The sequence below is a fragment of the Odontesthes bonariensis genome, chromosome 10 (genome assembly GCF_027942865.1).
Source record: "Odontesthes bonariensis isolate fOdoBon6 chromosome 10, fOdoBon6.hap1, whole genome shotgun sequence".
Taxonomy (NCBI): Eukaryota; Metazoa; Chordata; class Actinopteri; order Atheriniformes; family Atherinopsidae; genus Odontesthes; species Odontesthes bonariensis.
In genome coordinates this window covers 6,241,933-6,268,265 of record NC_134515.1, presented here as the reverse complement: position 1 = coordinate 6,268,265, position 26,333 = coordinate 6,241,933, and the positions used below count along the sequence as shown (strand labels likewise).

At 38.0% G+C, this 26,333-nt stretch overlaps 2 protein-coding genes across 7 annotated transcripts in view; both read right to left on the bottom strand.

Moving 5' to 3' along the window:
• The window catches only part of ptpn11b (protein tyrosine phosphatase non-receptor type 11b), a 38,901-nt gene extending 22,238 nt beyond the window's left edge, over positions 1-16,663 (bottom strand). Inside the window, exons 1-2 of one of the 2 annotated variants that reach the window (XM_075476034.1) lie at positions 16,554-16,663; positions 4,176-4,298 (exon numbers count right to left, since the gene is read on the bottom strand). In XM_075476034.1, the coding sequence (XP_075332149.1) occupies positions 4,176-4,298; positions 16,554-16,567 (137 nt within the window). In that variant the 5' untranslated portion in view covers positions 16,568-16,663. Of the gene's footprint in view, positions 1-4,175; positions 4,299-10,510; positions 10,603-16,553 lie in introns of those variants that run through there. The other variant, XM_075476035.1, reaches the window with a different exon arrangement.
• A 5,978-nt stretch (positions 16,664-22,641) lies between these two features.
• agrn (agrin) overlaps positions 22,642-26,333 on the bottom strand; it is a 264,104-nt gene continuing 260,412 nt past the window's right edge. For all 5 annotated transcript variants that reach the window (XM_075476038.1, XM_075476039.1, XM_075476040.1 and 2 more), the window contains one exon: positions 22,642-25,528. In XM_075476038.1, the coding sequence (XP_075332153.1) occupies positions 25,368-25,528 (161 nt within the window). In that variant the 3' untranslated portion in view covers positions 22,642-25,367. The remainder of the gene's footprint in view (positions 25,529-26,333) is intronic.

Here is a 26,333-nt window from a genome sequence, read left to right as displayed (position 1 = left end):
TCCTTATGCATCTGCACTCAAAGTTGTGGGGAAAGGAAAATCTTTGATAGCTTGTTAACGACCTGATGGTATGACATTTATTACTAATATAATACTGTAGCTGTGCAGTGTTTCTTTTATTCGATCATAAAGTGCTTCAGTATGCACCGTGGCTGTGTAGTGCTCTAACAACATGCACTGTTGCTCTGTATTGTGCTTTTAATCTTATATACACTCCTGACATGATGTTATCTTTTGTTTTGAAGACTGCAAAGTTTCACCAAAGTCTGGCATTCAGTGTCTGAGTAATAAGCTGCAGATCCAGCTCTCACTACCAGTGATTATTGCTCATATGAGGGCTGCTTAAGTGTCACATAGAATCTGAGGTTCGCCATCTGCTTAAATTTGAGGGCCGTGAATGCACACCTGCAAGGTGTGAGAACGGGATTTCCAGGGAGCGACAGAAGTGCCCACTCAGAAGTATGCGAACAAAATCCACATATGCATGTATGTACAAGCACAGAATGATCAAATTATGGCTTGCTTTGACTAGAGTCTATTCCAAAAAATACATTTCAATACTGTATATACAGTTAAAAATATCAGTGAGATCTTTCTTACTTTATCCAGTTCACTTAAAAGAATGAGGTTGACAGCTGAAGCTTTGGATGAATTTCAGTTGGCCTTTTGTATATTTAAAGACAGCTACAGTGGTATCAACCTAAACTATAGAGAAAGCATGTTCAAATTCAAAATTAAATGATTGGACGATAGGGGAGTGTGTTCTGTATCTAAAGAGTTTCCCCCTGATATACTGGACAGAAGTCATGGATCATCTAGTAAAAAGTTGTGCCAGCAACAAGCATCCCAAAGGCGTTATATCGTAGGGTTGTCTTTTTCCATCATCATCATGGATGTGATATCAGGAACACCTGGAGGGACTTTAATAACACACAGCAAAAAATATGCATTTGGAGTTCAGGATAAACCGATTAGAATTTGTTGGTTAAAGATCAAATGCAACCTCACAACGAAAAGGCTAAAACTGTGAAAGACAAAACTGTGACAAAAATGTACGCATACATCCAATAGGGCAAAATTATGAAGTGTTGACATTTTATACAAAAAAGAAAGTCAAATGACAACTCCCCTCTGACATCAATGTTCTGCAAGAACAATATCTGGCCATTATCTAAAACCATATCTCTGGAACAGGAAAGGTGGATGTGAGCTCCACTTTGACCCCGATGGTGGAGGCATACAATAGCGAGGCATCACCTCTCAGCTGCCTTAAGGCCACTTCCAAAGGTTGGCCGATGGAACAAAAGAAGACCAACAAGCAAAAAATCTTTAATAATACAAGATATGCTAGCTCAGAGACGGGAGCTCATCTTTGATTATATAGAAATTATATTTCTACAATTGATAACTGGCTAAATAGCAGAAATTCTCATCTAAAGAACAATAACTCTTTTTGATTTTGGAAGGGGTCACTTCGTCTTCCAAAAACAGCTCTGCTACATTATTACTATTAGCAGCTTGTCTTATCAAACAATGGCTTCCTATGCGAGAGCAAAAAAATTACAATGCACAGTTTTACGTCTTTGTCCATGCCGACTAGGAGATCAAAGTACACCAAATGCCACTGTTCGCTGAGAGTGTAAAAGACTGTATAAAAAGTGTATAAAAGTAACCCTTGTTCGTGTTGAAATTTTCTTAACAATGTTCCAAAGTGTTGTTTTCATTTTAAAGAATGACAGAACTTAAAACCAACAAGGCGGTACAATTATAAAGGCCAAAGAATGTGTGTAAAGAAGACAGACACTTCCAATGACAAAGGTTTGAAGAGAGGTACTGGAAGTAGCTAGAGAAGACTTAGTGGGCATGAGGTCTTTTTTTTAAGTTAGAGGGCTTCAATATCAAAAGTTAGAATCCCATTTGTCACAAAATGTGATCTGGGGATAACTGGCAGGATTCCATGTATGGATCTTAATGGTCGACATACCTCGGTGATGGGTTAGGGGAAAAGTCAGAATCTAATATTAACATTAATAGCCGCTGATGAAACATTTGAAAAGAAAATCAATTGTAATAATTAATAACTAGCATTTCTCTTTCACCCTGTGAAATTACACAGTAATAAGGAGGTTGGAATGAAATCAATTCGCTCTCTGTGGTAATTTGCCCAGCAAAATTCTCTTTTAAGATTGCCCTTAAATTCCTCCTTTGGGTCTTCAAAATGCAAAAAGAACATGAAAAAGGACAGATTAAAACTTTTCCTGACTGAGCAGAACTTGTATTTAAATTATAGCCAAACTTTTTCTGCATAAAACTTTATCCTTCTTCTTTGAGTTTCATGAAAATCTGAATTGATTACATTTTTTAAACCCTCAAAAAGCTCTCATTAGCATTTCAGACTTCAGAGCAGTAGCTCTGTCTGACCCCTACTTCCTCTGTCAACCTTGTGGATAAGAGAAGAAGGGAGGTCGTGGAGTTAAGAGAAGGATATGCAAAGACTGGAGTGATAAAAACAAACGAAAAACAGACTCCCTCAGCACCCATTACTATATGCACATATACAGTGACTGCTGAGTCAGCCATTAGCAAGAATGCCTCGAGGAAACTACAATTTGTGTTTCCTTTCAGTCTCAGACAACTTGCAGAAATCATATCCATTTGGACAGCAGTAGAAGGATCACATTGTTATCACTAGTTGGTGGTAAATTAGGTTGGATTAGATGAGTAAATTAGCCAACAGTTAGACATGTAGAGCAGATTTGTGAAGTCTGTTAACTGTTTAACAATTTTAGCCATGATGAGGTACAGATCACAGCAGTCAAAGTAATTCTGCATAGGCAAAGCCACTGAGCTAAAGTACATTTTATTGCTTATAAATTAAAAATTGTATTTCTTAGCAGAGGATTTAGTGCGTGCATTTATTTTCTATTTTTTCCTTTCACAAGTTAGATAACCTGCTCAATACAAATTCTGCTTTATCCTCTTTCCCCTTTGTTTACAGTGACCTACCTTCTGGAGCAGGTGGCGGGGCTTTACACTGACCACTTGACCTCCGTGTGCTTAAGTCTCTGTGTGTGTTTAAGTCTGTCAAGACCACAAGCTGTGGCTACAACTCAACCCAGCAACCTTCAGGTGGTTACATACGACTCCCTCAACCACAGACCACATTCGGTGAAGGTCAAAGCCTGAACAGGTCCCCCACTCATGAACATCATTTAAAACCCACTGCCTGTCTAACTACCCTCATTCTGTCTCCCTCACTCAGCCTCCTCCTGCTCGTGTCACTCGGCAGCTACAGTCACAGTAACAAATGCGTCAGGGCCCTCTTCCAGGCATTTTGCCAACTGATGTATGTCTTAAAAGCTTCCGTTGCCAAGTTAGAGCCACTCTTCAAACTCTCTCTTCTTCCATTTCAGTTGGTTTCCTGCTCTATATAATCACAAGCGCCAAGTATTCTTACAAGAAATTTCACACCACCCACATTTTAAATATCAGGTTTCTTAATCTAATAGACAAAAGACAAGTCAGGACTGCCAAATTTGACATCTGACTATTTGATTTACTCACTACACCAAGTTGACCAATTTCAAGCGTTCTTTCCATTTTGTGTCAGAACATTACCAAATCACACATTCCAAATGTGTTATCTAATATAATCCCAGAAACATTCACACACAACAACTTCTGTTTAAATGCTATCTATTCACTTGCAGACAAAAAGTTGCGTCACCGCTGACCGAAGGGAATGAATTTTGCGGAATCTAGGGTCTCGTCTACATCTGAGTGGTAAACGTTGGGCTTTTTTCTTACCAACACAGACAACCCTTATTCTCAGACTGAGAATAAGGGAACGCAGGGTGGAGGAATTGTTTTAAGGGTACTGAGCAGTTAACCTTTGCACCTTTGTCTTTTTTGTGTCATCTGGACATTCAAGCTTACTTACGCAAGTGTATATATCTGGATTAGCTTTGAACTGGTCTAACTTTGACTAAAAATGGTCTAAACACAGACAAAATTTGACCATTTTCGTTGCATTTATGGTTTAACCAGCCTCTCAAAATGATACTAACAGTTTGTTTGTTCTCAGGATTGAACTTTGAACCAGTGAGGTTAAATAATGAGGCTGGTGGTGGAAACAAAAACAATGTCAAAAAAATGTAAGCATTGGCTTATGTTACCTGACAGAGAGGGTATAATCCCCCTTCTTGCTCTTGCTCGGCCGGGCCAGGAAACTGCCGTGGACGCCCCGGGTCAACAGGAGTTGTTCTGCCTCGATTCCAGTAATGTTGGGATGGAACCACCTGAGAATTTGTTAACAGAAAAGGGGTATGAAAAAAAAAAAGGGTCAATTATACACCAGTGTCAAAGTTCATTTCATTCTAAAGTCACTTTCACAGGCTAGCTGACTATGACAAGCTTGCAGTATTTCATATAGAGCAGTGATGATGAAATGTTAAATGATTGTATGATAACAATACGTCTTACAAACTGATGTATGCTTATATGCACAAGTTGTTGCTCATAAAACTTCTCTTCTGACGGTTATATCAGCCAAACACATAACCCTGGATTTTATTGAGGAGGAGGTTGATGATTTCACAGAGAGCAAATGTGAGGTCTGTTCATGACAAATCATGTCCATAAGTTCATTCACAGCAAGAAACTGATAACAGTAGTACTGTCAGTTAATTTTCTGTGTATGAATATTAATCCCAATTATTTTACTTTTGGTATACAAATATAATTTACCACATTTATTGGCCTTTCCATGCGTGACCAGACATCGGAGTAGTAAATTCAAGTCCATCCAACCACTTTTTATTGATTAATTTTAAAGTCCCTAGCCATCTTGAAAGCATATTGATGGAGACACGGGCCTCTGTATTGTCACTTGCTCCGTCTATGCTTGTGTGCAAGCTGAGTTGAGAGGTTGTGCCCGAGTGAGATTAGTGCAGAGTGTTTGACAATTATTAGCAATTACCTAAAACATAAGGGACTGCACAAACTGAGGACCTCCTCATTACACGTTGCAACTTGTAAAGCTGCAGATTATTGTAACTACATTACAACAATCGGGCAGGAACACACTAAAATAAGCAATAATTAAGAACAAAATAGATACTTTTTCCTCAAAGAGTTTCTTCTCTGTGCTGTATCTTTGTTAATTTCCCCTTGTTAGATAACACTTTAACTACTAAGCCGATTGTGTGTTGTAGGCCTCTACAAGTAACACGTTATTTAAAAAAAAATAGTTTTACGAAACAGACAAACTGCAGAAGATGCGGAAAAATGTTGAAAGTTCTATGCAGATTTATTCAATAATGTTTCAATGTCATATCTGTCATCATGATAATATTGGCACATAAGAACATATAATAATGTGCTTCTTTCTTATAATCAAAATGAAAGAGGAACACAAGTTCTTACTTCGTGTATCTGTGGATACATATAAATGGTATGTCCAGTCAAGGTTTAACGTGATGAAAGAAAACGCTCATAGATACATGATACTTCCTCTACTGCAAAACACTTCACGCAAATATTTATCCCGTCCACTTCTCTGGACCAAATACACAGGCACTGTGGCACTGGTACTGACAAGCTGTATTATGCATAAATTTAAAGAAGAAAAAAAATGTGTTTAATACATGAGTGACTAACTATCCATGAAGAGGCAGCAATTCATGCCCCAGTGAGCGCCTGCATGTTAACCGTTTGGATTTAGAGCTCGTGTTTAAACAGGGATCGCTGGGTTAAACCCCCCCTAACTACTGTGTTCCATTGGTGGTTAATCCAAAACACCATGAGCAATCCGGGCTCCATTTATCTGCCAAAGCAGAAGGTGTTTACAAAACTGACTTCAAGCAGCACAAGTATGGTAATTTGAGTTGCATCGGTGGTGACCAGAAGTGCTTCATGGATCATAGCCTAATCACTTTCAGAAACATTTTAAAAGTAAAAATAAAAACTGACCACCTTGACTCAGTAAGCAACACAAAGGCTATACAAATTCAGTGACGAGAATGTCACCTAAAATTTGTTTTGTATTGTTTGACTGTATGTTTCAGAGGGTGATTTCATAACTATAATGCAGAAACACATTTGGATCTTATTTGTGTTATTTAGGTGTAAGTTTGAAAGAATATACAAGGACCAATCTGGGAGTGACTTAGGATTCCTACATCACAGAATATATCCAATCAACTGTGCAGTTTTATTTTATTTTTTTCCCCATGTTGGGCACAAAAGGAGCTATTAACTAACAGTTAAAGTTATAGGTCAAGAGAGAAAATTAATCACTGACAATACTGCTAAATACACATCATCGTATAAACACTAAGAAACATTTGATTCAATTTGCTGCTTTCTTTATTTATATACTGAAGACAAAATACTTTAACTGAAATGAGTCAACTGAACATTACTGACTAACAAACAATGAATTGATTATCAACTGATATAGAATAAATCCTGAAATAAAGAGGTATTCCCAGAGGCATGAACGTAGAAACAGCTCTGTGGATCGAAACCATCAGGTAGATATCATGTTACTGGGAACTCAGTAATATTATTCACAATAATGAATATATGTTGACACCCAAATCTGATGTTTTATCATCATATTTTGATATTCGTTGCAAAAGTTGAATTAACTAAAAAAAAAAAAAACTCTTCAAGATAACCTGTCTTCTGCAAGTCTTTTTCTATGGAAGACTTTCAACAAGAATAACAGCAACAAGACAACTTGTTTTTACAATACGGAAATGTTTACAATGTAGCTGCTACTATTGTGCAAGTTTAATTACATTTCTCTGTAAACCATACAGGCAGATATTCTTTAAAATCATAGATCACTTGGATCTATGATTTCGTTTAGAGTATTTCATTTAGAACTGCACACAGATTATCTGCAGTTCAAGGTACTCATTTCTATGGAAAGAAAAAAATACATCAGATTCAACAAGAATGGGGAAAAAAAAAAGTGAATTATATGAACAAGTGAGTCATGAAAATCATGCATCACGCATACCAAACCATAACCTTTTACTACCTCCCCCGAGACATTACAAAAAGTTATTACTGATTAATATAGCCCAGTGGAGAGAAGGCAGCCAGTGACAAGAGTGCCGTCATGAAGCTCATGCTGAGTTGATAATATCTGAAAGCTGTATGACACAAACCCATGACAGTAAGATAAAAATAATAGTTATGTGTCAGCTCAGCAGATCTTGTGTCACCGTCGAGAGGCAAATACAAACTAGAATACTTTTTAGTTTTTAACTTCACTGTGCAGCTTGCACAGGTCTACATCTCTGCACCTTATCCGACAAACTTTAATCGATCTGTAACAAGGACATTAGAGCACAATATGCTCCTTGTTAACTGCTGGAGCTTATGTTTGTCAGAGCGACAACTTTATATCACATGAAATGAGAGTGATATTTACACAAACCAAAAAAATCTTAGAGGCTTGAAATCTGCTTTTTAGGAGCTAAATATAACTGCTGTGTTATTTTTCCATGTAACACATGAATCAAAAGCGACACCGACTGCTGGTCTATAACAATGTAGCCTGACCTGTTTTGACTTTGACGGAGAGGAAACACGAGAAGAGACATGTGGGTGAGAGACAGACACTGCAGAGAAATCAGTAATGATGCCAAAGGACTGGCAAGACTTGTATATAAAAACATAAGTTTACAAATTAACAGAATGACAGAACTTAAAAAAGGGAATTGACTCTGTGGTTAGTGAACATTATCTTGGTCTTAAACCATAGAAATAACCAAGTATGCAAGAAAATGCCTCTATTTGGTTGATATAAAGACAATTAAAGTACAAGTCTAACTTATATTGAGCAAAATGAGACTGAGGCAAAGTCCTAGACTAGAATAACTCAGAACAAACAGATCACACCATCCAAGACATCTGACCCAGACTGCAGCTGACCCTCTTATCGTCACCGATCTGCTGCACTCATTCATTCCGAGAACTGAGTGAGAAGATTATAGGAGAAACTTTACCAATAATAAATTGTAAATGTTTATTAAGGGATCGGTTTGAAAAAAAAAAAAAAAAAAATCTAAGAACAGAGGGTGATTTGGACAAAGTCCTCCCTGCAACACTGAAAATAACTACATGTTGAGCAGGGATATTGGACATCAAACAGGAAAATAATCAATTAGCCATTTAGCGAGTGGTAAATATAATGGTAAAAATCCATAAGAAACCACGATATATAGACAAGACATGACATGTCTGCATGGCATAGTATCCATTAACAGTAAAATAAAATGCACCACTACACAAACTATATTTGGAAAAAACAATATTCGTTTTCAAAGATTAGAATGTTTTTAGACTGAAAAACTTTGAATGCTGTTTAAATGCTAATAAAGACATATTGCAGTGATTTGCCATGTCCATGAACTTCTAACTGAAAAGAAAAATTATATCAAAGGTTGAAAAGGTTATGTCATATATGCTTCAACCAAAACCTCAACCAAAGATTTAAAGCTCACTTTGGACAGAAGTTTAAAAATAAATAAATGGTTCAAATGAGAAATAAATGACTATTTGCCTTAACAACAACAATTCATCTAGATACCTGAGTACCTGAGTTACGCAGTTGCACTCATCTTGAACAACCTGCCACATTTCTATGGATTTGGACTGAGTGTCTTCTTTCTTCCTATACTCACTCAAATATATATAGTGCTTAAATTTTGATATTTTATTACATAAATCAAGAATGTTAAGTATTCAAACAAATGCCTTTAATTCACTTTTTAAAATCCATTACACTCAAAGCAGAGTGTCAGTTGGAACCGTATATTTAAAAAATTCAAAAGCAGAAACTGGGGGGGCTGCCTTCCTCCTCAAAAAGCCTAACCTGACCTGAAGTGATCCGCTATAATGACCTGATCATGTTCTGCCCACAATATTAAATCCGCTCTGTCAGTGGGGGTCATGCCTACTGTGAGAGACACACACACACATGTGAGAGCACTGTGAAGTTATGTAGATCTATGCAACTATGCATCGTTACGTGAAGAGTTTCCAAATCAAGTCTATGCTGAAACTTAACTGCAACACCTGAAAATCCTGATTCAGTAAAAACAAACAATGTGTGTCACCATGTTTGTGAAAGCTGATGGCATCTATCCAGAGATGTCTCAGGTTGTGGCCATGTGTCCCTCTCCTTAACTCGGTTTAGTTTATTTATATACCACCAGTTCACAATGCGTCATCTCAACGGAGAAAGAAAACAAATACACTTAAATCCAGTTATCATCCAATTCTCTTTACCAAAGTTTAATTAGCCGAGTAAAACAGTCAAACAAGGTGGTTTTCACATTCATAACAAACTTTAATAGAATAAAGGGAGTTGCAATTGATTTTGTGGACCAAATGCATGTTGACACAGCATACAGATATCAGTTTGAAGCACCAGCCACCTTCTGAAACATTTTTCTCAAAACTAAAAAACAACTTTTTCCTTTTTCTTGGGACAGATTTGGTGTTAAGGTGATGCTTCATGCAAAACAGTTCATATATAAGCACTTCAGTATCAAATTAGATTTAATAGAAACACAGTAGACATTGAGTTAACTGAGTAATCTCATGTAAATCAACACATTCTGCAATTTCTTGTTACTATATTTACTGATTAGTACTTCAATAACAAAAATAATTCTAGTAAAAAAAAAAAAAAAGTACTAAAACTAACCAACATTTTGAATGTTATAACTGCATAAGGTAGTTTTCCATCATATACTTATTTCACTATAAGCAGGCACCTTTCCATTTATTTGACTATATTTGGACAGTCCTGACATGTTCTAACAGTACTGGGTTAGTGTGCTGAAGAGCTATTGACGAATCATGGGTGTCAGCTGGTGGACAGATTACTTGTGTATTGTTTTTAATCCTTCCCTGATTCATACGGAAAAAATAAAAACAGCGGGATAAAAATGCCTTGTGTCTAATCCCTTATGACAGTCCTGCTGTCACTCCTCAAATTATCTAAACAACAGTTGATTGGCTAAAATCACACACACAAACACTGGACAAATGCTTCAGAAGCCACTACTGTTCACCTTGTCATTTTTACAAAAAGCTGAAACCAGGAAGCACCTAATCTCAAAAGTGTCTTTAAAAAAAAAAATTAAAAAAAAAGCACACAAACAACTCAACAGCTTTTTGACAAAAACCACACTCCTCGCCTCCTCTAACCTTGCAGCCACTTTTAAAGCAACACACACAGAGATGACCTATAAGAGAAACATTGTTACTCAAGCGTACACACTTCTGCAGAACTATAACCTTTCACCTGTTATACTTCAGCTCTGGATTTGGTGTATTAAATTCAGAAATCCACAGAAAACTACAGCTAACGAACTAGCAAACTACAGCATGATCTAAGAAAAGAGGGCGAGTTCAAAGTAGTGAGACGCTTGTCAAAAAAAAGGAGAAATTTAACACAAGTAGGGTGGGATTGTTTTTGCCCTACCTCACCATTGTTGTCGAAGCCAGCCCCAGCCCCAGCCCCTTGTTTCAGCAACTTCAGGTTTTAGTAATCCAGCAACTGGGCACTGTTACACAAGGGAGGGTGGGAGGGAGTGAGGGAGATATGGAGACTCAAGGAGGGGGGTGGGGGTTGCTTGTAAAAGTGTTACTGGGTTAGACAGAGTGAGACAGAGACAGTGAGAGAAATGACAGAAATGGAGGGGGTGCTTCGAAAGAGTGCTAGAGAGAAAAATAGAGAGAGTGTGTGGTAGGAAGAACTGGTGAGGGGCGGGGGCCTTTTAATCTGGGATTAGGATGAGCGTGAGCAGGCCTGATACCAGCACCCGCTAGTGCTATCAGCTGTCCCCCCCGCCTCCTCTCCTTTCCCACCTCAGACAAAATGTGACAGCCGCTGGCAGACTGGTCCAACCATCCTCAAGCCTCTTTTCTCAGCCTCACCATCACTCCCCTTTGGACTAAGAGATCAGGGAGGCTATTATGGCTCCGTTCCAAAGCCTGCTCTGTGATCCTGAAGCTAACAGAACTCTCTCTGGGACTCGCACAGGCTCAGCCAGGTCAGATCAAGGTAGCAGGTCTCTACAAGGTCCTTGCCATCTTGTTGGAGGCTAAATACAACAGCTGTGTTGCCTGTGCCTGGAGATTACATGTGTTGTAGTTACATCGGATCATAGTTAGGCCTCGCCAAGCTAAACCCCCAATCCAGCCAATTCAGCAGTATGCCATTAGGCTATTAATTTACTGGGGTGGGTCAGAGAGCTTTGCAGTTGGCTTAGAAAATAATTGGACAGAACAAAAGCATGGCACAATTTCACTGTAATTTGTTTTCAAATGACTGTATTTTAGAATTTTACAATTATTTTAAAGCACAGATATAGTTTCAATCTAGTCATAGATGGTTAAATATCATCTATATTCAATTAGCTATTATTGAGAATAATTTTGTTTCAAGCTCAGCAATCTATTACTTACTTACTTACTTACTTACTTACTAGGAAACATCATGCATTTATTAAACTTAAAAAAATACATTATTTTCAAATATATTAAAGGCGATATAAGCACTGGAAGTTAAAATTGTAAATGTTGGCAATCCTTTCATGGGAGTCCTTCCGACCGTTTCAATCTTGTTAGTGACATGCTGCAAAATTAACAAACCCCAAGGGCCTTTACTACAGCCAGAACACTGTAGAGATCAATAAGCTGTTATAGATATTTACAGCATAATGGAAATTCTGCTGTTAAGGCCCAAATCCAAAGCCTCTTTCCTTCTGGGGATCAAAGAGTAGTGGTCATCAAGCCATCGAAACAGCCCCTGGTGTCCTGGCTGGGCATCAGACTCCAAAAGAAAGTCTAAGGCTGTGTGTGTGTGTGCGTGTGTGTGTGTGCGTGTGTGTGTGTGTGTGTGTGTGTGTGCATGCGTGTGAATTCTGCACAGTCAAAATCAGTTTGCAGCCCTATTCATCCAACCTTTTGGGACAGCTGCACCAAAACTTCTCTTGGATGGTCAAATTATGAGTACAGTACATCATAAATGGACTGCCTATAAGCAGTGCAAGACCAGATTACTCAATAGCCGTGATTATATAGTTCTTTTAAAACTAGCGCATTAACGGTGTGAAAGAAAAAGTTCACCAAAAGTCATAAATGTTGTATTCTACAGCTTTCTATTGATTTTATAGAAACAACCAGACAAAAAAGGTCTAACTTTTCACAATTGTTCCTCTTCAATTGCTTTAACAGTTGTGAGAGTGCTGGAAGGAGAGTAGACTGGTATTTTATCTAGAACAGAAAAACAAGCCCCCTATTAGAATCAGTCTGAAAAACCAAGCTTGCTTTAAGCCAGTTCTATTACTTTGGCTTAATTGAGAGAACCATATAAAAAGCGGTTCAATCAACTTTTAGAAATCAGATGAAATACTAAAAATCCAACTGTTAATTTGCTCACTATTGTGTGATGCAAAGCAATGCCATAGTAAAGGATCAATGAATATATGCCAAGTCCTCTATTTAGAGTTATGTTTGTCATTTAAGCATTTGTAACCTAATTAAACACGGGCAGTTTTTTTTTTTTTTTTTTTTTTTAATGTGCCTACAGCCCAAACAGTTACAATCACAAATCAAACTCAAATCAAATGATATGACATTGAAATTTACCAATGCATTGCAAGTACTATACAGACTCAAACCCAGAAAATACTTCCCCGCTGGTTACACAACTAACATTCCATAATGCATGTATACATTTATAATTGAATTGAGGAGATGCTTTTTGCAAAGCACTGCGTGTGAATCCTTACAGCAGACTGAACAACATAGCCTCCCTGTACAACCTCATCCATTCTCCACCTCCCTTCCCTATTCAGATCATGACTGCATGAGCGGGAGTGACTCAGGGCTTTCCAAGAATAGGATTCCCTTTGACAACTACCAAGCACGCCATTTCCCCGCATTTGGCCCTGGGCAGTAAGGAGAAGAGAAACGGAAACGAGACAAAGACGGCAAGTTTTCAAAAAGCTTGAATTTATCTGATGAGATGTCGACATGGAGGAGCTAAATAAAATGGATGTACTGTGGGAGAGACAGAGGCAGCTGGGAGCCGCAAGTTGCCTCAGGGTGGTTGGGGGGGGGGGGGGGGAACAGCCCCACTGTGCATCCAGCCACCACTCTATCCTCTTACATAACGTCTCAAGTTGAATATAGCCCTAGTTGGCTATTTAAAGCATGCATGTCTAGGCTTGCTGACAAAAAGGTGATATACTTAGTAGCCACAGCACAGCATGAAAGCCTCTGCTGGGGTTATATTTGTCCCACGCAAGGCTTGGACTGTGGATTTTGGAACTGAAACAGTTATTTTTAGTCTCGCTGATGACAGGAGTTATACTTACACAGGGTGAAAAACCGGCCACCCACATTCGATCACTAGAAAGATAAATTCTCTGTGTTGCACCATGCATTTAAATTAGCAGAATTGGCTAAATGAGTAACTTAGGCATTCACGGCATGCATGCATATTTCTTTTGCACATGCATACCACCAGAAGCCGGGCGACTATTACAAAAATACCGCTTTTCAAACATTAAAAAAGCTACTTTTACCACAGAGTAGAGTGTCTGAGGCTTTTTGTGTTTACATAGAGTAAACAAGACTTGAGCAATCTAGTAAAAGTGACTCTGGGCATAACAGGTTAATAAATTACTTGTTTTTTTTTCACAAACACATACAACCTTATTCTATACTGAAAGTAGGGAAAAGGTTTACCACCTAATTACAGATAAGGTTAAGTCAGTTTTACAGATTACAATTCTAGAATTTAAGAACAATACACGCGTTAACTTAAAGACGTTTATAGCAGTTGGTGGGCGATCACTTTATCCATTTTTTTCCCAGCTTACTTGTTTCTCCAGCCAGGGATATTCAAAAGTGTGTGACTAATATTCAAGCAACAGTAGCACTGACTGTGTGAACCCGGGCAAAGCTCAGCTGGGAGAGAAATCTAATTCTGAAATGTTAAACATCAACTACTTGACATAAACCTAAGAAAGCATTTCTTTCCATTTTCTATGCACATTTCCCTTAAATGGTGCAATTCAGACGGTGTTCCGTGGAGCTGACACAGATGTCAGAACACTTCTGGAAATGTTTGCAGCGCTATCTTATTCCTCCACATGGGCTGTTGTTTTCCTGTCGGCTTATCGACCAGACTGACTCACTGCTCTCAGCTGGTCAAAAGAGTTTCAGTGACAGATGAGGTCTGTTCCATAAACAAAGGAGAAGAGGTGGTTTCCAATCATGGAAAGTCTCTACTAATACACAGGGCCAACTAGCAAAGAAAAAAAAAAAAAAAATGGAAAAGCATCATAATGTGATTCATTATTACGAATTTCTCTGGGCCCACACTGAACTCGACACATTGTTTAAATGCTGTTATACTGAATAACAATGAGGGACAGTACAAATGTTCCTTTTTGGCTTAACCGCTTCACTACAAAAACAATAATGACAAAATAAGGGGGAATTCCAGCCCTCCCCAGTCCTGTGATGAACTAAAATCCTTCCTGAAACGGGTAGTTTGACTGAGGTCTGTTAATATTAAGATGGTAAGAGTGTCGTTCTCTTGTGGCATTTCAGCGCAGGAAGTACAAAATGAGCCACAAAGCAACAGTCATACGTGTACCGACTGGCGATTAAGCATGGAAACTTGCAGATGAACACATCTACCTTAGTTTCAGTGCGTCTGTAAATCTCAAATCTTGACTTGCTGGTGACATTGGCCCTGGTGGAAAGTGAACACCTGGCCCTCAGTCAACACAAAAGTGTATATTGTAAATCTTGTGCACATCTGTGGAATGAATCAAATTGAAAAGTGAATCTATCAATCAAGCGAGAAACAGTTTTTGAATCGAGTTTTTCATTTATTTAGCTATTTTTTCCCCCCACTTTTCCGATCAGGTTTGAAAACATTTTACTTGCTGTGCAAATTGGTGGCGACACATTTTATCCGACATTATCAAGAATCATAAAATATGTCAACTTGAAAGTGAACGTCAAGTAAGTTCACATTTGAGATAAAAAGGAAGTACTACTTTGCAAAACGTGCAGAGACAAAATTCATTATTCTTTGTTCCGACGCGGCACAAAGCACATGTTGCCGAGTTTTGAGAAACTGAAATAACATTCTTTTCTCATCTTTGCCTATAGAAAATACAAGTGCATGTCAAACACTATTTCCACCCATATACTGGCAGATAGCTTGTTTCAACTGTAAACTCTGACATTGCATTTTCTGATGTGCACATCACGCATAGTGCTGAAGTTGAAACATTTCGTAGGTCACCTTGCATAGAAACAAAAACAATGTGCACAAGAGAGAGGGGCTTAAGTTGACATTGCTCCGTCACCCTCGCTCTATAATATTTCAAGAATCACAAAAATAACCCAAGCTCCATGTATTACAAATGTTTAAACATATTTTTACCGACACACTAATATATATATATACATATATAGGAAAGTAGCTGGACTAGATTATCTTGGAAATCTTTATTGGAATCAAATACACAAAATCTGAATAAGTACAACAAGCAACACATGCATTATTTTTGATTAAGGAGTTCAGCAGAGCTTCCTGTGGCTACTAACTCCTCCTCTCCTGCATAATCTTTCAGGAAGATCTTCAAATCATTACAGGCCAACTGATGTACAATGGTAAATGATATTAAGGGAAAGGCCCAATGAAAAATACAGCCTCGCACACACATATGATTAATTCAATGCTTTATGGACAGCAGCAAATGGTCTTGGAATTAGGAAAATTTTGTGTCATGATGGTTTTCAAGCACTCGAAGTGTCAGAAACTTAAAACTGATTGCTTTAACATTACTCGAGGTTTTAGTCTGATTTTACTCAAGTGTAGCACTCCGTGTCAGGGCTTGTATTTCATAGTAAGCTATGAGACAACATCCTGCACTATGTGAACACACAAAGACTCTTAGAACAGAAAAATCTCAAACACTGGTTAATAAAAATGCAAAAATCAGGAAAACATCCTGTGTTATGAGGAAGAATCTGCATTGAGTTGAGCCTATAATGGGAGTGGGGGTGTTGTAGTAGTACAAATCCCACGAGCCACACATGCACTCAAAATGCACATATTTGCAGACTTAACAGAGACAGCTGAGGTAGTTTCAGAGTAATTATCATCTCTTTCTGCAGCAGGTAGCGGAAAACGACGTCTTGTCAACGCTTTTAAGCGTTCACATTTGTGTAAGCGCCATAGTAGAAATCAGTGCAACCTTAAAACGCAGTGCCAGTATTGCAGTAGGTAATACATTAGGGAAATTTGGTAATATCAGGCGTCAAGTGTAACAGGGATCTGTAGCGCTTTAGAAAAAGTTGGGGCGCCCCTGCTGCCGCCTGTCTCTGGCCGCTCGCGCACAGACAATTTTCAGTCCCGCTCGTGCAGCCTGAAGAGCCTGAAAACAGCCTGGCGGGATAAATGACATTTTAAAAAACAAACTGGACTTTACCTGCGGGATGTCATAGCAGTCTCTGAAAGTTGTCAAGTATCCTCAGACGTTCCTCTCTTCCCTCCGTTGAGTCGCTGTTAGGATTGAGAGCTCAGTGAAACCTGAATGTTGAGCTACACATGATTACCGACTCGCCTTCCGGTTATTACCTGTCAAAACAAAGGCCTTTTTGGAGACCGACTGTACACAGGAGTCTTCAGCTGGGAATTTTGTGTTGTTTCCTAACAGCTGCCAATCTGAATATTCCTTTTTAATGTCGTGTTTTAACATTGTTTTACCTTGTTTTTTTATCGTATGTATAGACTGCATTCCCTGAAGTAATGCATATTGATCTTAACCGTTTTATTTATTATCAAACATAATTTCCCATGTCAAACTGTAATGTTGTCATCTGTAACTGAGTGATAATTATTTTCTCCGAACTGACCTCCCACGTTGCAGCTCACTACATTTCCCCGCTTATATGATGCATCGCTAGACAAATTGAGAAATTGATCGTTGCGTCCTGACCTCTGATTGGCTGAGTCTTTATCAAATTGATAACTGGGCCCCACTTTAAACCTCACACCTGTCACTATTTAAAAGATCATTATCAGGATTACAATCATTATCAGCTGAAACATACCACAGCAACACTGTCAGCAATAATAGAAACTTGTTTGTTCCAATATTAAGCTTAAGCATCAAATTCACAATACCTCATTTTAGATAGTTGAATATTAAATAAAAGCAGAATGATTTTACAACAATTAATATTCATATTTCATATCTACCAATTATGCATTTGCAAAAAGCCCTGCAGGGTATTGCTGCGCTATTGTCAGCCTCAGCTATTGTCACGTGAGGGATAAGGCTGATCTATACTTCCTCTGTTACACAATCAGTTTGGGGCAGCCTCTTAGCTCTTCTGAATGTGCATGTTGGTGGTGCAGATGAGGAATAAGCATCGAGGCAGAGCAACATTGACGTCACTTGCCTGGTGGTTATCAGTGTAGGTTAATCTACTCTGGGATAGATGGGCTTATGCAATTGTCTGTGAGCCCACAGGCTCTACATCTATGGATTTGCTTTTGCACTGTTAGACTGAGTGTGCAGCTGCAGCCTACAGACAAGCACTTCTTCTCTCTGTGGAATTTCAAGTAGATGTTTTTTTCTATCTGTCACACACTGCTGAATGCATTGTGCCTCAGAGTACCTATAAATTTGGACGTACGTGCATTGTTTGGGTCTGGTGAACAGTTAGAAATGAACCTAAAGCTTGAGCCAGATAAATAGTTCAAATTGTTTAAGATTAGAAAAATAACACATAGTGGAACAACAAACAAACATCTAGTGCTTGATAATAGATATGATACAGGACTCAGACACTTGGATAACACAGTCATTGTGATCTATTAGGGAACATGCCCTCTGTGCATTTTGTGTTTATTAAGGAGTGATCAAATATAATTTTGTGCAGCACCCGTTTTAGTGAACAAATGGGAGAAATTGACTTTGGCTTCCTTATGTGTTTGAGAAAAAGGTCAATCAAGCTGTGTGAGAGTTTGTGTGTCAATTGTGTTGGAAGGGCAATTACAAATGGCCTCTACCTTGTATTTTGTAATTGCCCTCACTGAAATCCTTTGCCTGATACAAATGAAACTTTTTGCTGGTGTGAAAATGGTGTGAAGTTTTGAAGTGTCCACTGGCTCAGTGGATCTGTGTTGGAAAGAGTCACCCTGCCAACCAGAAACAGTTGTGCTCTATTGATTCAAGAGATGGGTCATGACTTATTTGCATGAGAGAGAATGCACATATAATGACGCAATCTAGAACAGGGGGTAACAAACTCAAATTGTACTTTATACAGCTGGCAGTTACAACGTTAAATCCTGTACAGTTTGCATATTTATCCATATCTACATATTTCCATATACCGCTTTGTGGCATGGTGTGGGAACAATCATCTCATCTTGAATGTTAACAAAACAAAGGAGATGATTGTAGATTTCAGGAGAAACAGGGTCAGATCAAACCCTGTTTCCATCATGGGAGAAGAAGTGGAGGTGGTTGAGGAATATAAATACCTTGGTGTTCATGTGGACAACAGACTGGACTGGAGACACAACAGTGAAGCAATCTACAAGAAAGGACAGAGCAGACTGTACTTCTTGAGGAAGCTAAGGTCCTTCAAGGTTTGCAACAAGATGTTGCAGATCTTCTACAAGTCTGTTGTTGAGAGCGTCATTTCCTCTTGCGTCATCTGTTGGGGCAGCAGCATCAGAACCAGGGACCTAAAAAGACTCAACAACCTGATAAGCAAGGCTGGTTCTGTTCTGGGGACGACTGTGGAACCTCTGGAGACAATAATGCAAAGAAGGATTTTGCATAAAATCAAGAGAATTATGGACAACCCTGAACATCCTCTCCATGAGACTGTTATCGGAAAACAGAGTCTCTTCAGTCAAAGGCTTCTTCAGTTTGGATGCAAAACGGACCGCTACAGGAAATCTTTCCTGCCCACAGCCATCAGCATCTATAATAACTCCTTGATTTAATTGAGTTACATCAACATTTAATTTCCCTCTGGGATAAATAAAGTATTTTTGAATTTGAATTGAATTGAATATACATTTAGGATTTCAAAAGTATATTTATATGTGTCTAAAGCTGTCATACAGTTGAATATAAAAGTTTGTTCATACTTGATCAAAATAAAATTTCAGGTTAAAATTTTGCAAAAGTATAGATACCAAAAAAGATTTGAACTCTCAGATTACTTACAACTTAGTTGGCTGAGGGTCTAGTGTTTCCCCATCGTTTTTAGAAAAAACAGTGATATGGAAATTCTGTTTGATAAACCAAACCAAGATTGTAGTGAAATCTACAAGGCAGGAACAGACTAAAGGAAGACAGCAAAGCATTTTCAGATCAGTTTCTTATGTGATTGAGAAATGATAGAGGTTTGTGAGACTGACAAAACTTTCAAAGACAACAGCATGTAGAATTGTTTAAAAGACAAATAAAAACATCTGACTGCAAAAGCCCTTTGGTAAGGTTTAGCAGATGCCTTTTTACTGTTCAAAACCCAAACATGAATATGTAGCGTCATCAGTGGAAAGTTTTTTTTAAATCCTTATATGAAAATCTTTGGATTAGAAGTTTAAAGAACATCTAAAGAGTTCTGCATTTAGAAAGTTCTGTTTTCTGATGAGGTTAGAATAAAGTTTTTGGGTAAAAAAAATGACCAAAGCTATGTGTGGAGTGAAAAAGAATGCAGAATCATCTTGAAATGTTAGGCACAGAGTTGAATCGATCTTGCTTTGGGGTTGTAAAGCAGCCAGTTTCTCTTGTAGGAATGTATTCTGAAATGGATGGATGGATTTCTCTGGTTGGAGGAATGGACTGATTCTCCGGGCATTGGTAAAATCCTGAAAAACAAACCTACGCTCATCAAAATTACATAGTTATGTTTTTTTGTCCATGAAAAATAATCAATCGATCCCTAAACATTGCGAAGAAGTAAAACTATGCCACTGCTTCAGTATGTAAATTTGCCCCACATCACCCGTCTCTCATTGATGCACTGCAGTTCCAAAGTTGAAATGTTCAGCCAAGATGTCTACTGCCTGTTTCACTGTTTCATACCATAATACACACTATAAATATGTTAAAATAGTTCAATACTAGATTTTAACAGGGGGCAAGCTTTAAATTCCAGCAAATTCTAGAACCAAACAGCACACTGTCTTAAAAGAAATTGAGGCTATAACAAAGGATTTGGATGATAATCCTAAACATGCCTCGGAATCCATAGACTGCACACAGATCTGTACACAGCTTTAAAAATAAGAAAACAGAATATAGTTGCAGGTGAAATATTACTTAGTGCATCAGCATTTTGAGATAACTTGAAACAGTTTTCATCTTTGTTCCATATGAGCATTATATCTGAATGAAGCAGAATTATATATACACTCACTATACAAGTGGACCAGTCACAAATGTTTGAGGAGGTTACAGCTTAGCATACAGGATGAGGCTGTTAGGCTCTTCTCAATCTGATTATGAAGTGTAAGTTACATTTAAGGTAGTTACAGAAACCATTTCCAAGACATTTGGCAAAAGGGGTGTTACTAAAAACTGGGTGCCCAAAGTTTTCTTCAGACCTTATTTATTGGTTTCAAATTGTGAAAGAAAATGACAAAGAAATGATGCCTAAAATATCAAGCAAATGTGTCATTTTGTCCCTTTTGGTAAATAGGTCATCTCGAACTTACATTACCAGAAAGTATGAAGACTTTTTTTTTTTAAAACCATATACAGTTTAAAAATCAATCACTTAATTACTGGAACAGAAAAAAAGTTTAACAATGCAATAAATAAGTACGCAATAACCGTCAGTTTCTGGACTCAAACATTCCGTTTTTATCACTGTGCAGACTGATGTCCTGTTGAGTCTAGGAGTGATGAATAGACTCAAGAGTACAAAGCCCAGAAATGGAAACCAGGATGTCCCATCTACCCTGAGGTGACTCCCTCTAGTGGGTTGTGGCCTCTGACCTTATGTGCCTTGAAACTTTTAAATCTGCCTTTCCAAAGATGGAAAAAAGTCTGAAAAGGAAAACAAAGAGGTCTTATACTGGGAGTGATACAACTGGACAGCTGGAGCCAGAGAGAAAAGACTTTTATTATTGTGTGGACATGAAAAACTGTGCTAGAGGGAGTTTAAGGCCGGGTGAGGTCTTTAACTGTCCAAATTTTTAGAAAGAATTTCACTGCGAACATCTTCTAACATTATTAATGTTGTTAGGATCTGGTGTTGTGCTGAGTTTATTGCATAACTCTTTAATTCATTTTGACCTTTGATCAAACTGAATTCCTCTACATGTGCTTTAAAACACGCATCTGAAAACATTCTGCCTGCCTCAGAGCTCCTTATGCTGTTGAGTTTTTCAACACATGAATCGAAATGAGCTTTTTGTGTCATCTTGTTTCTGTGAATCCAGTGTCCTCAAAAACACAAGTTTCAGTCAAAACCAATTAGCTCCCCTGGGTGCCACCAAAAGAACGATCCTCTTTTTCTTCTTCTTCATTATTTAGTTCTCTATATGGATGTTGTGTTTGGTATTGATGTAATCCTTGGGAAACCCTTTAATCAAACCACTCTCACTTATAAATGTGAAAATTATGTTTCTCCAGCAGCATCCCTCGTTGGGCAAAACCATTTAATCTAAACCATTTCATTGAGTTCTAATTAACACAGCACAAGATGCAGTGTCCTTCTCTGCCATTAACAAGAAATAAATTAATCTCATTAAATCTCAGACTTAATAAAAATGCTCAAGACAGATTTGGGATGTGCAGAATGGTGTAGGAATCTGTGCAGCATTTTCTTCTCTTGAATTCCAGGCTTTTAATCAGCATTAAGCCACCAGAGGTTGCTGTGTGTGATTTGAACTATAAGAGGTAAATATCACAATTGCCGGAAATGCTGTTCATCGATGTGTGTGTGAGTGTGTTTGCTTCAGTTAACACTGAAGCCTTGGAAATCCAAATGTGTGAAACGCCTAATCTAAACAATCTACAGATTGAACTCTTTAGTGCTCACAGCTGTCAGGAATCTAATGACGAAGACTTACACTAAAATAATGAGATTCTCACTCTCTACCACCAAACTACTCTTAGGTCTTTGCAATATGAAAGATTACCTGCAGCTGGAAAGAGCTGCCACGTTAAACCCTGTAACCTCTTTCCTTCCATTTACTCCTTGAATATAGAAACTCGAAATGAGTACTAATTTGGAGCTCAATCAAATGCATTACACCATATTAGCATTGAACTGTCCCCTGGCGAAAGGAAACATATGAGTCTAATAGTTAAAGTTCAATATCTGGGTAAATAATCTTGACAAAATGCCCACTCGTTAGCTTTTGAAAATCTCTCCTCGGTCTTCATTAACAAATGGTTGTCATGGGAACAGCTCAAGTTGTCTTCTACAATCCAAGTATCTCATTTTTACATTTGATCTTTACAAGAAATGTGTGCAAACAGTTGTACAGTAAAACGCTAGATTGCTCAAAATAAAGCCAAACAGACAGGAAAAGTGTTCCATTTGGTTGATGTTTTATTTCATGGTGGTAGGAACACAAGACAAAGGTCATAAAGTTAGTAATGTTCAGGTCATGCCACTCTTACTTGGTGCACTGCCCTTTGACGAGGTTTGCGCAGTCAGACAGTAGTTTACAGAGGTCAGACATGGAAGATAATCCACATGTAGACATAAATAGGGAGGAGGAAACCGGTTCAAAAACAGTAAATAGATGATTTTTTTTTCTTTGTAAAAAGCCAGATGGAGCATTTGCAGAAGCCCTCTGGGATATTTTTTTTAATGCATGGGGATTATTACTAATATAGTTATCATTATGTCTTACTCATTTACATTATTGGGATGAGGCTAATACACTGACTAAAGAAAGGAAACAGTTATATGAATGACGTCCGTCACCTGCTCACAGTCAAGGTAACAGGTTATTAAGGCAATTCATAGTTTCCACCCAAAACCAAAGACTGCAGTTGTCTTTATTGTTCTTGAGTCCATCCAATTACATAGGATTCTCTCGATTATTAAATGTCCGCACCTCAGTGGGTCAAATTCAAAGAACAGTGTGTTAAAATAAGACCAGTCCATAGTTAAAAGAGTGCTGGAATATCAGTGTCTTGGGACACCAGAAAGGATTTCCTGGTCTGGTGTGGACACCTAGAGCTTGAATACATACAACATAGTTATAGCTTAAGGGTAATCCCTCCCCCATGTACAGAAGTATGTCATTCTATGGGTGAACAGACAAGTCAGACATGGCTCCAGTGTATATTACTAAAAACATAAACCTCCACAGATCACACATTTGCTAAATTTACACTTTAAAATCGCAGGGCTGTACAAAAACAGGTCGCTTGATGATTTAAGGAAGGAAACATAATTAAGAACTTAGAAAAAAAAAAGTACAAGACCATTTGATACTCAACCACAAACAGGCAGGATTTGTCTTAGAATATTGCCAAGGTTCTCATATCAAAACAAGTGTCTTTAAGTGGGTCATTTTAGCTTATTGCATTTAGCTAAGATGACTCCACTTTGCAACAGTCCACTGAAAGTTACAGAATTTGCACTAGTAATACAAACCCATGCGTTGCTATCTTAACTTGCAAGTACTGTAGGATTATGTATCTTTTCTCAGTTTTTGCGGCTGTTATGGCTTCAAAAGGTCACAAGAACATACCAGTCTCTTTCTCTCTTTCATTCAACAGCCGAAAAAAATAATGTGTTCCTCCAGGAATGTGAAAAACGAAAATGAAATGAAGTCTCAAGCATAGATATTTGATGCTTTTTGTCTTTGTGTTGACAACTGATTGTTGTTTAACAGCACATCCCCAAGAGTAGCAGCTCTTCTCATGATAAGATCTGTCCTTGTCTCCTCTCTGTCTGTCCTTTTCTTCAGTCTTTGCTTTCAGCACCTCCTTAAGGTCAGATATGGTAACAACTCTTCCCTTATGCACCATTCAAGTTCCTGCAAAACTAACTGCTCCCAAGAAAAATACAAACGATGAAAAAAAAAAAAAAAACAGATAGAGGGAATAAACAATCTTAAAACATAATTCCCAAGTCTGTACTTTCTGTAATCACATCAGTGGAAACAAGAAGGAAAAAAGCCAGAAACAGTGATATTTTTCAAATTAGATTTTTTTTTTTACCATTTTTTTTTTGTTGGAAGAAAAAGGTAAATTAACAAACATAAACCAGATTCAAAGAATCAAACCAACACTGCAGAAGTGCATGCATTTATAGTGGTCAACATTAGTTCATCTGCTGATTGTAGAACAGAACGCACAATAGTACATGAGAAGCACAACTCTTTAAAGAGAACCCATCTTACATATTCACAGTCTCAGGTATTATTTATATAATCTATATTTATAACATTTATATGATTCATTTCTTGACTTATGACTAATGATATGGGCGTCACTGTGGAACACAGTGCTCTCTCCATCGCATTGGATTGCAGTGTTAGTGAGTCATATTTCAAAACTAAAGGCTCTGATGGAATCGGCTGGAGAGTTTTTTTTTTTGTTTTTTTTTGGCGCTGTGAGATGGGGCTGATCGAGTAGTTTTGACTGTGTACTTAGTCACTGCAGCAGCTTAACTGATATTTGAAAAGTCATATTAGGAAAATATAATAGACTGAATACAGGACTTCAGTGCTGAATTTTTTTTCACTGTTTACGCCAGCTGGCTGCAATATGAAAGAACTGCACACTGCTACGGCACCTATTGTGTTCCAGCTCTCATGGGGGAATGTATTTCTATATATTCAAGGATGTATAGGCCATGCTTGGGCAATGTGGTCGGCAGATATGGCACCAAGACAAGGCAGTAGCCAGAGATCATCAGCGAGGTCCATCGTGTTCAAGTAATGAGAGAAAAAAATGAACCAGGTTGATAGTTTTTTTTTTTTTAAAGTTAAAAATAAAACTGACATGAACAGAAGATCTCGTTTTCCACAGAGATGCCTTCTTTTCTGAAAAGATGACGGGCCAAAAAAAAAAAAAAGGAATTGTTTACTGTGTACGGAGATGCAGATAAAAAAAAGAGCAAAATATATAAAACAAAAATTAGACAACAAATTCAATCTCTTTCCATATAAAAAGCGATGAAAAGTATACAAAAATAGAAAATAATTACAGCAGGAGACATGGGCGCTATGGAGGGAGCGGGTGGGAGGGTTTCTTGTTTTTTTTTTCCATTTCTTGCAGTATTATGTCTCTGGCTGGTTATTTGGCGGCGGAACAGTGTAATATTTTAGGGCTGTTTAAGGCGTCCTCCACAAGGTGGAGCTCCACACCATCGACCACCACGTCCTTGATGCAGCCGACAAAGCCAGTGCTGTAAGCTTTGGGCAACCGACGGGCTGCTGCCAGCTCTTCCAGGCCACCTGAGGAGGGAGAGACGCAGAAGGTAACATGATTGTGAACCAGCTGCAGCACATAAACGTATTAAGGGACTATCGACATGAATCTGAGAACAATCACTGCAAACTGAGGCTAGCTAAACTGTTTGCCCTATAAAAAAGCACAATCCGAAGATAATTTCTCAGAGAAATCAAATATTTGATTGGAGCATTCCATTCTTTGAACTTCAGAACATAACAAACCTGAAAATTTGGTAATATTTTGGTACAAACTACCAAAACTTGGTTTTCAGGTGTGTTAAAGATGAAAGTTTTTTACCCAAGTCCCCTTTAATTTAATTTATGGACCATTGAACGGCTTCTTAAATGCTCCCTCTTAGAAGGAAGCTTATCCATGTTTCTGATCTTATTAATGCTTAATGCTTCACTAGGAGGCGAACTTAGTCATATTCATATATTGAAGATCTGTTATCATTTATTATACCAACCGTTCTGTTATTAGCTATATTTTTAAATGCTTCCTCTTAGAGGAAAGTTTATCCATGTTTGTTAGCTTTTGTTAGTTTACTCAAATTACCTGTTATAGTTATACCTATCTTACTATTAGCTGAATTTAATTTTTCTCTGTATTTCTGTGTTGTATTTTTTTATGTCTTTATGTAAAGCACATTGAGTTGCCTGTGGTATGAAATGCGCTATATAAATAAAGATTGATTGATTGATTGCTTAAATCCTTTGATATCTCACATGACGATGCCAGCTGATGGACATGATAAGGTTTCTCTTTCAAATGGTCACGATCAAAAAGAAGACCAGTCAGGGAAAACTC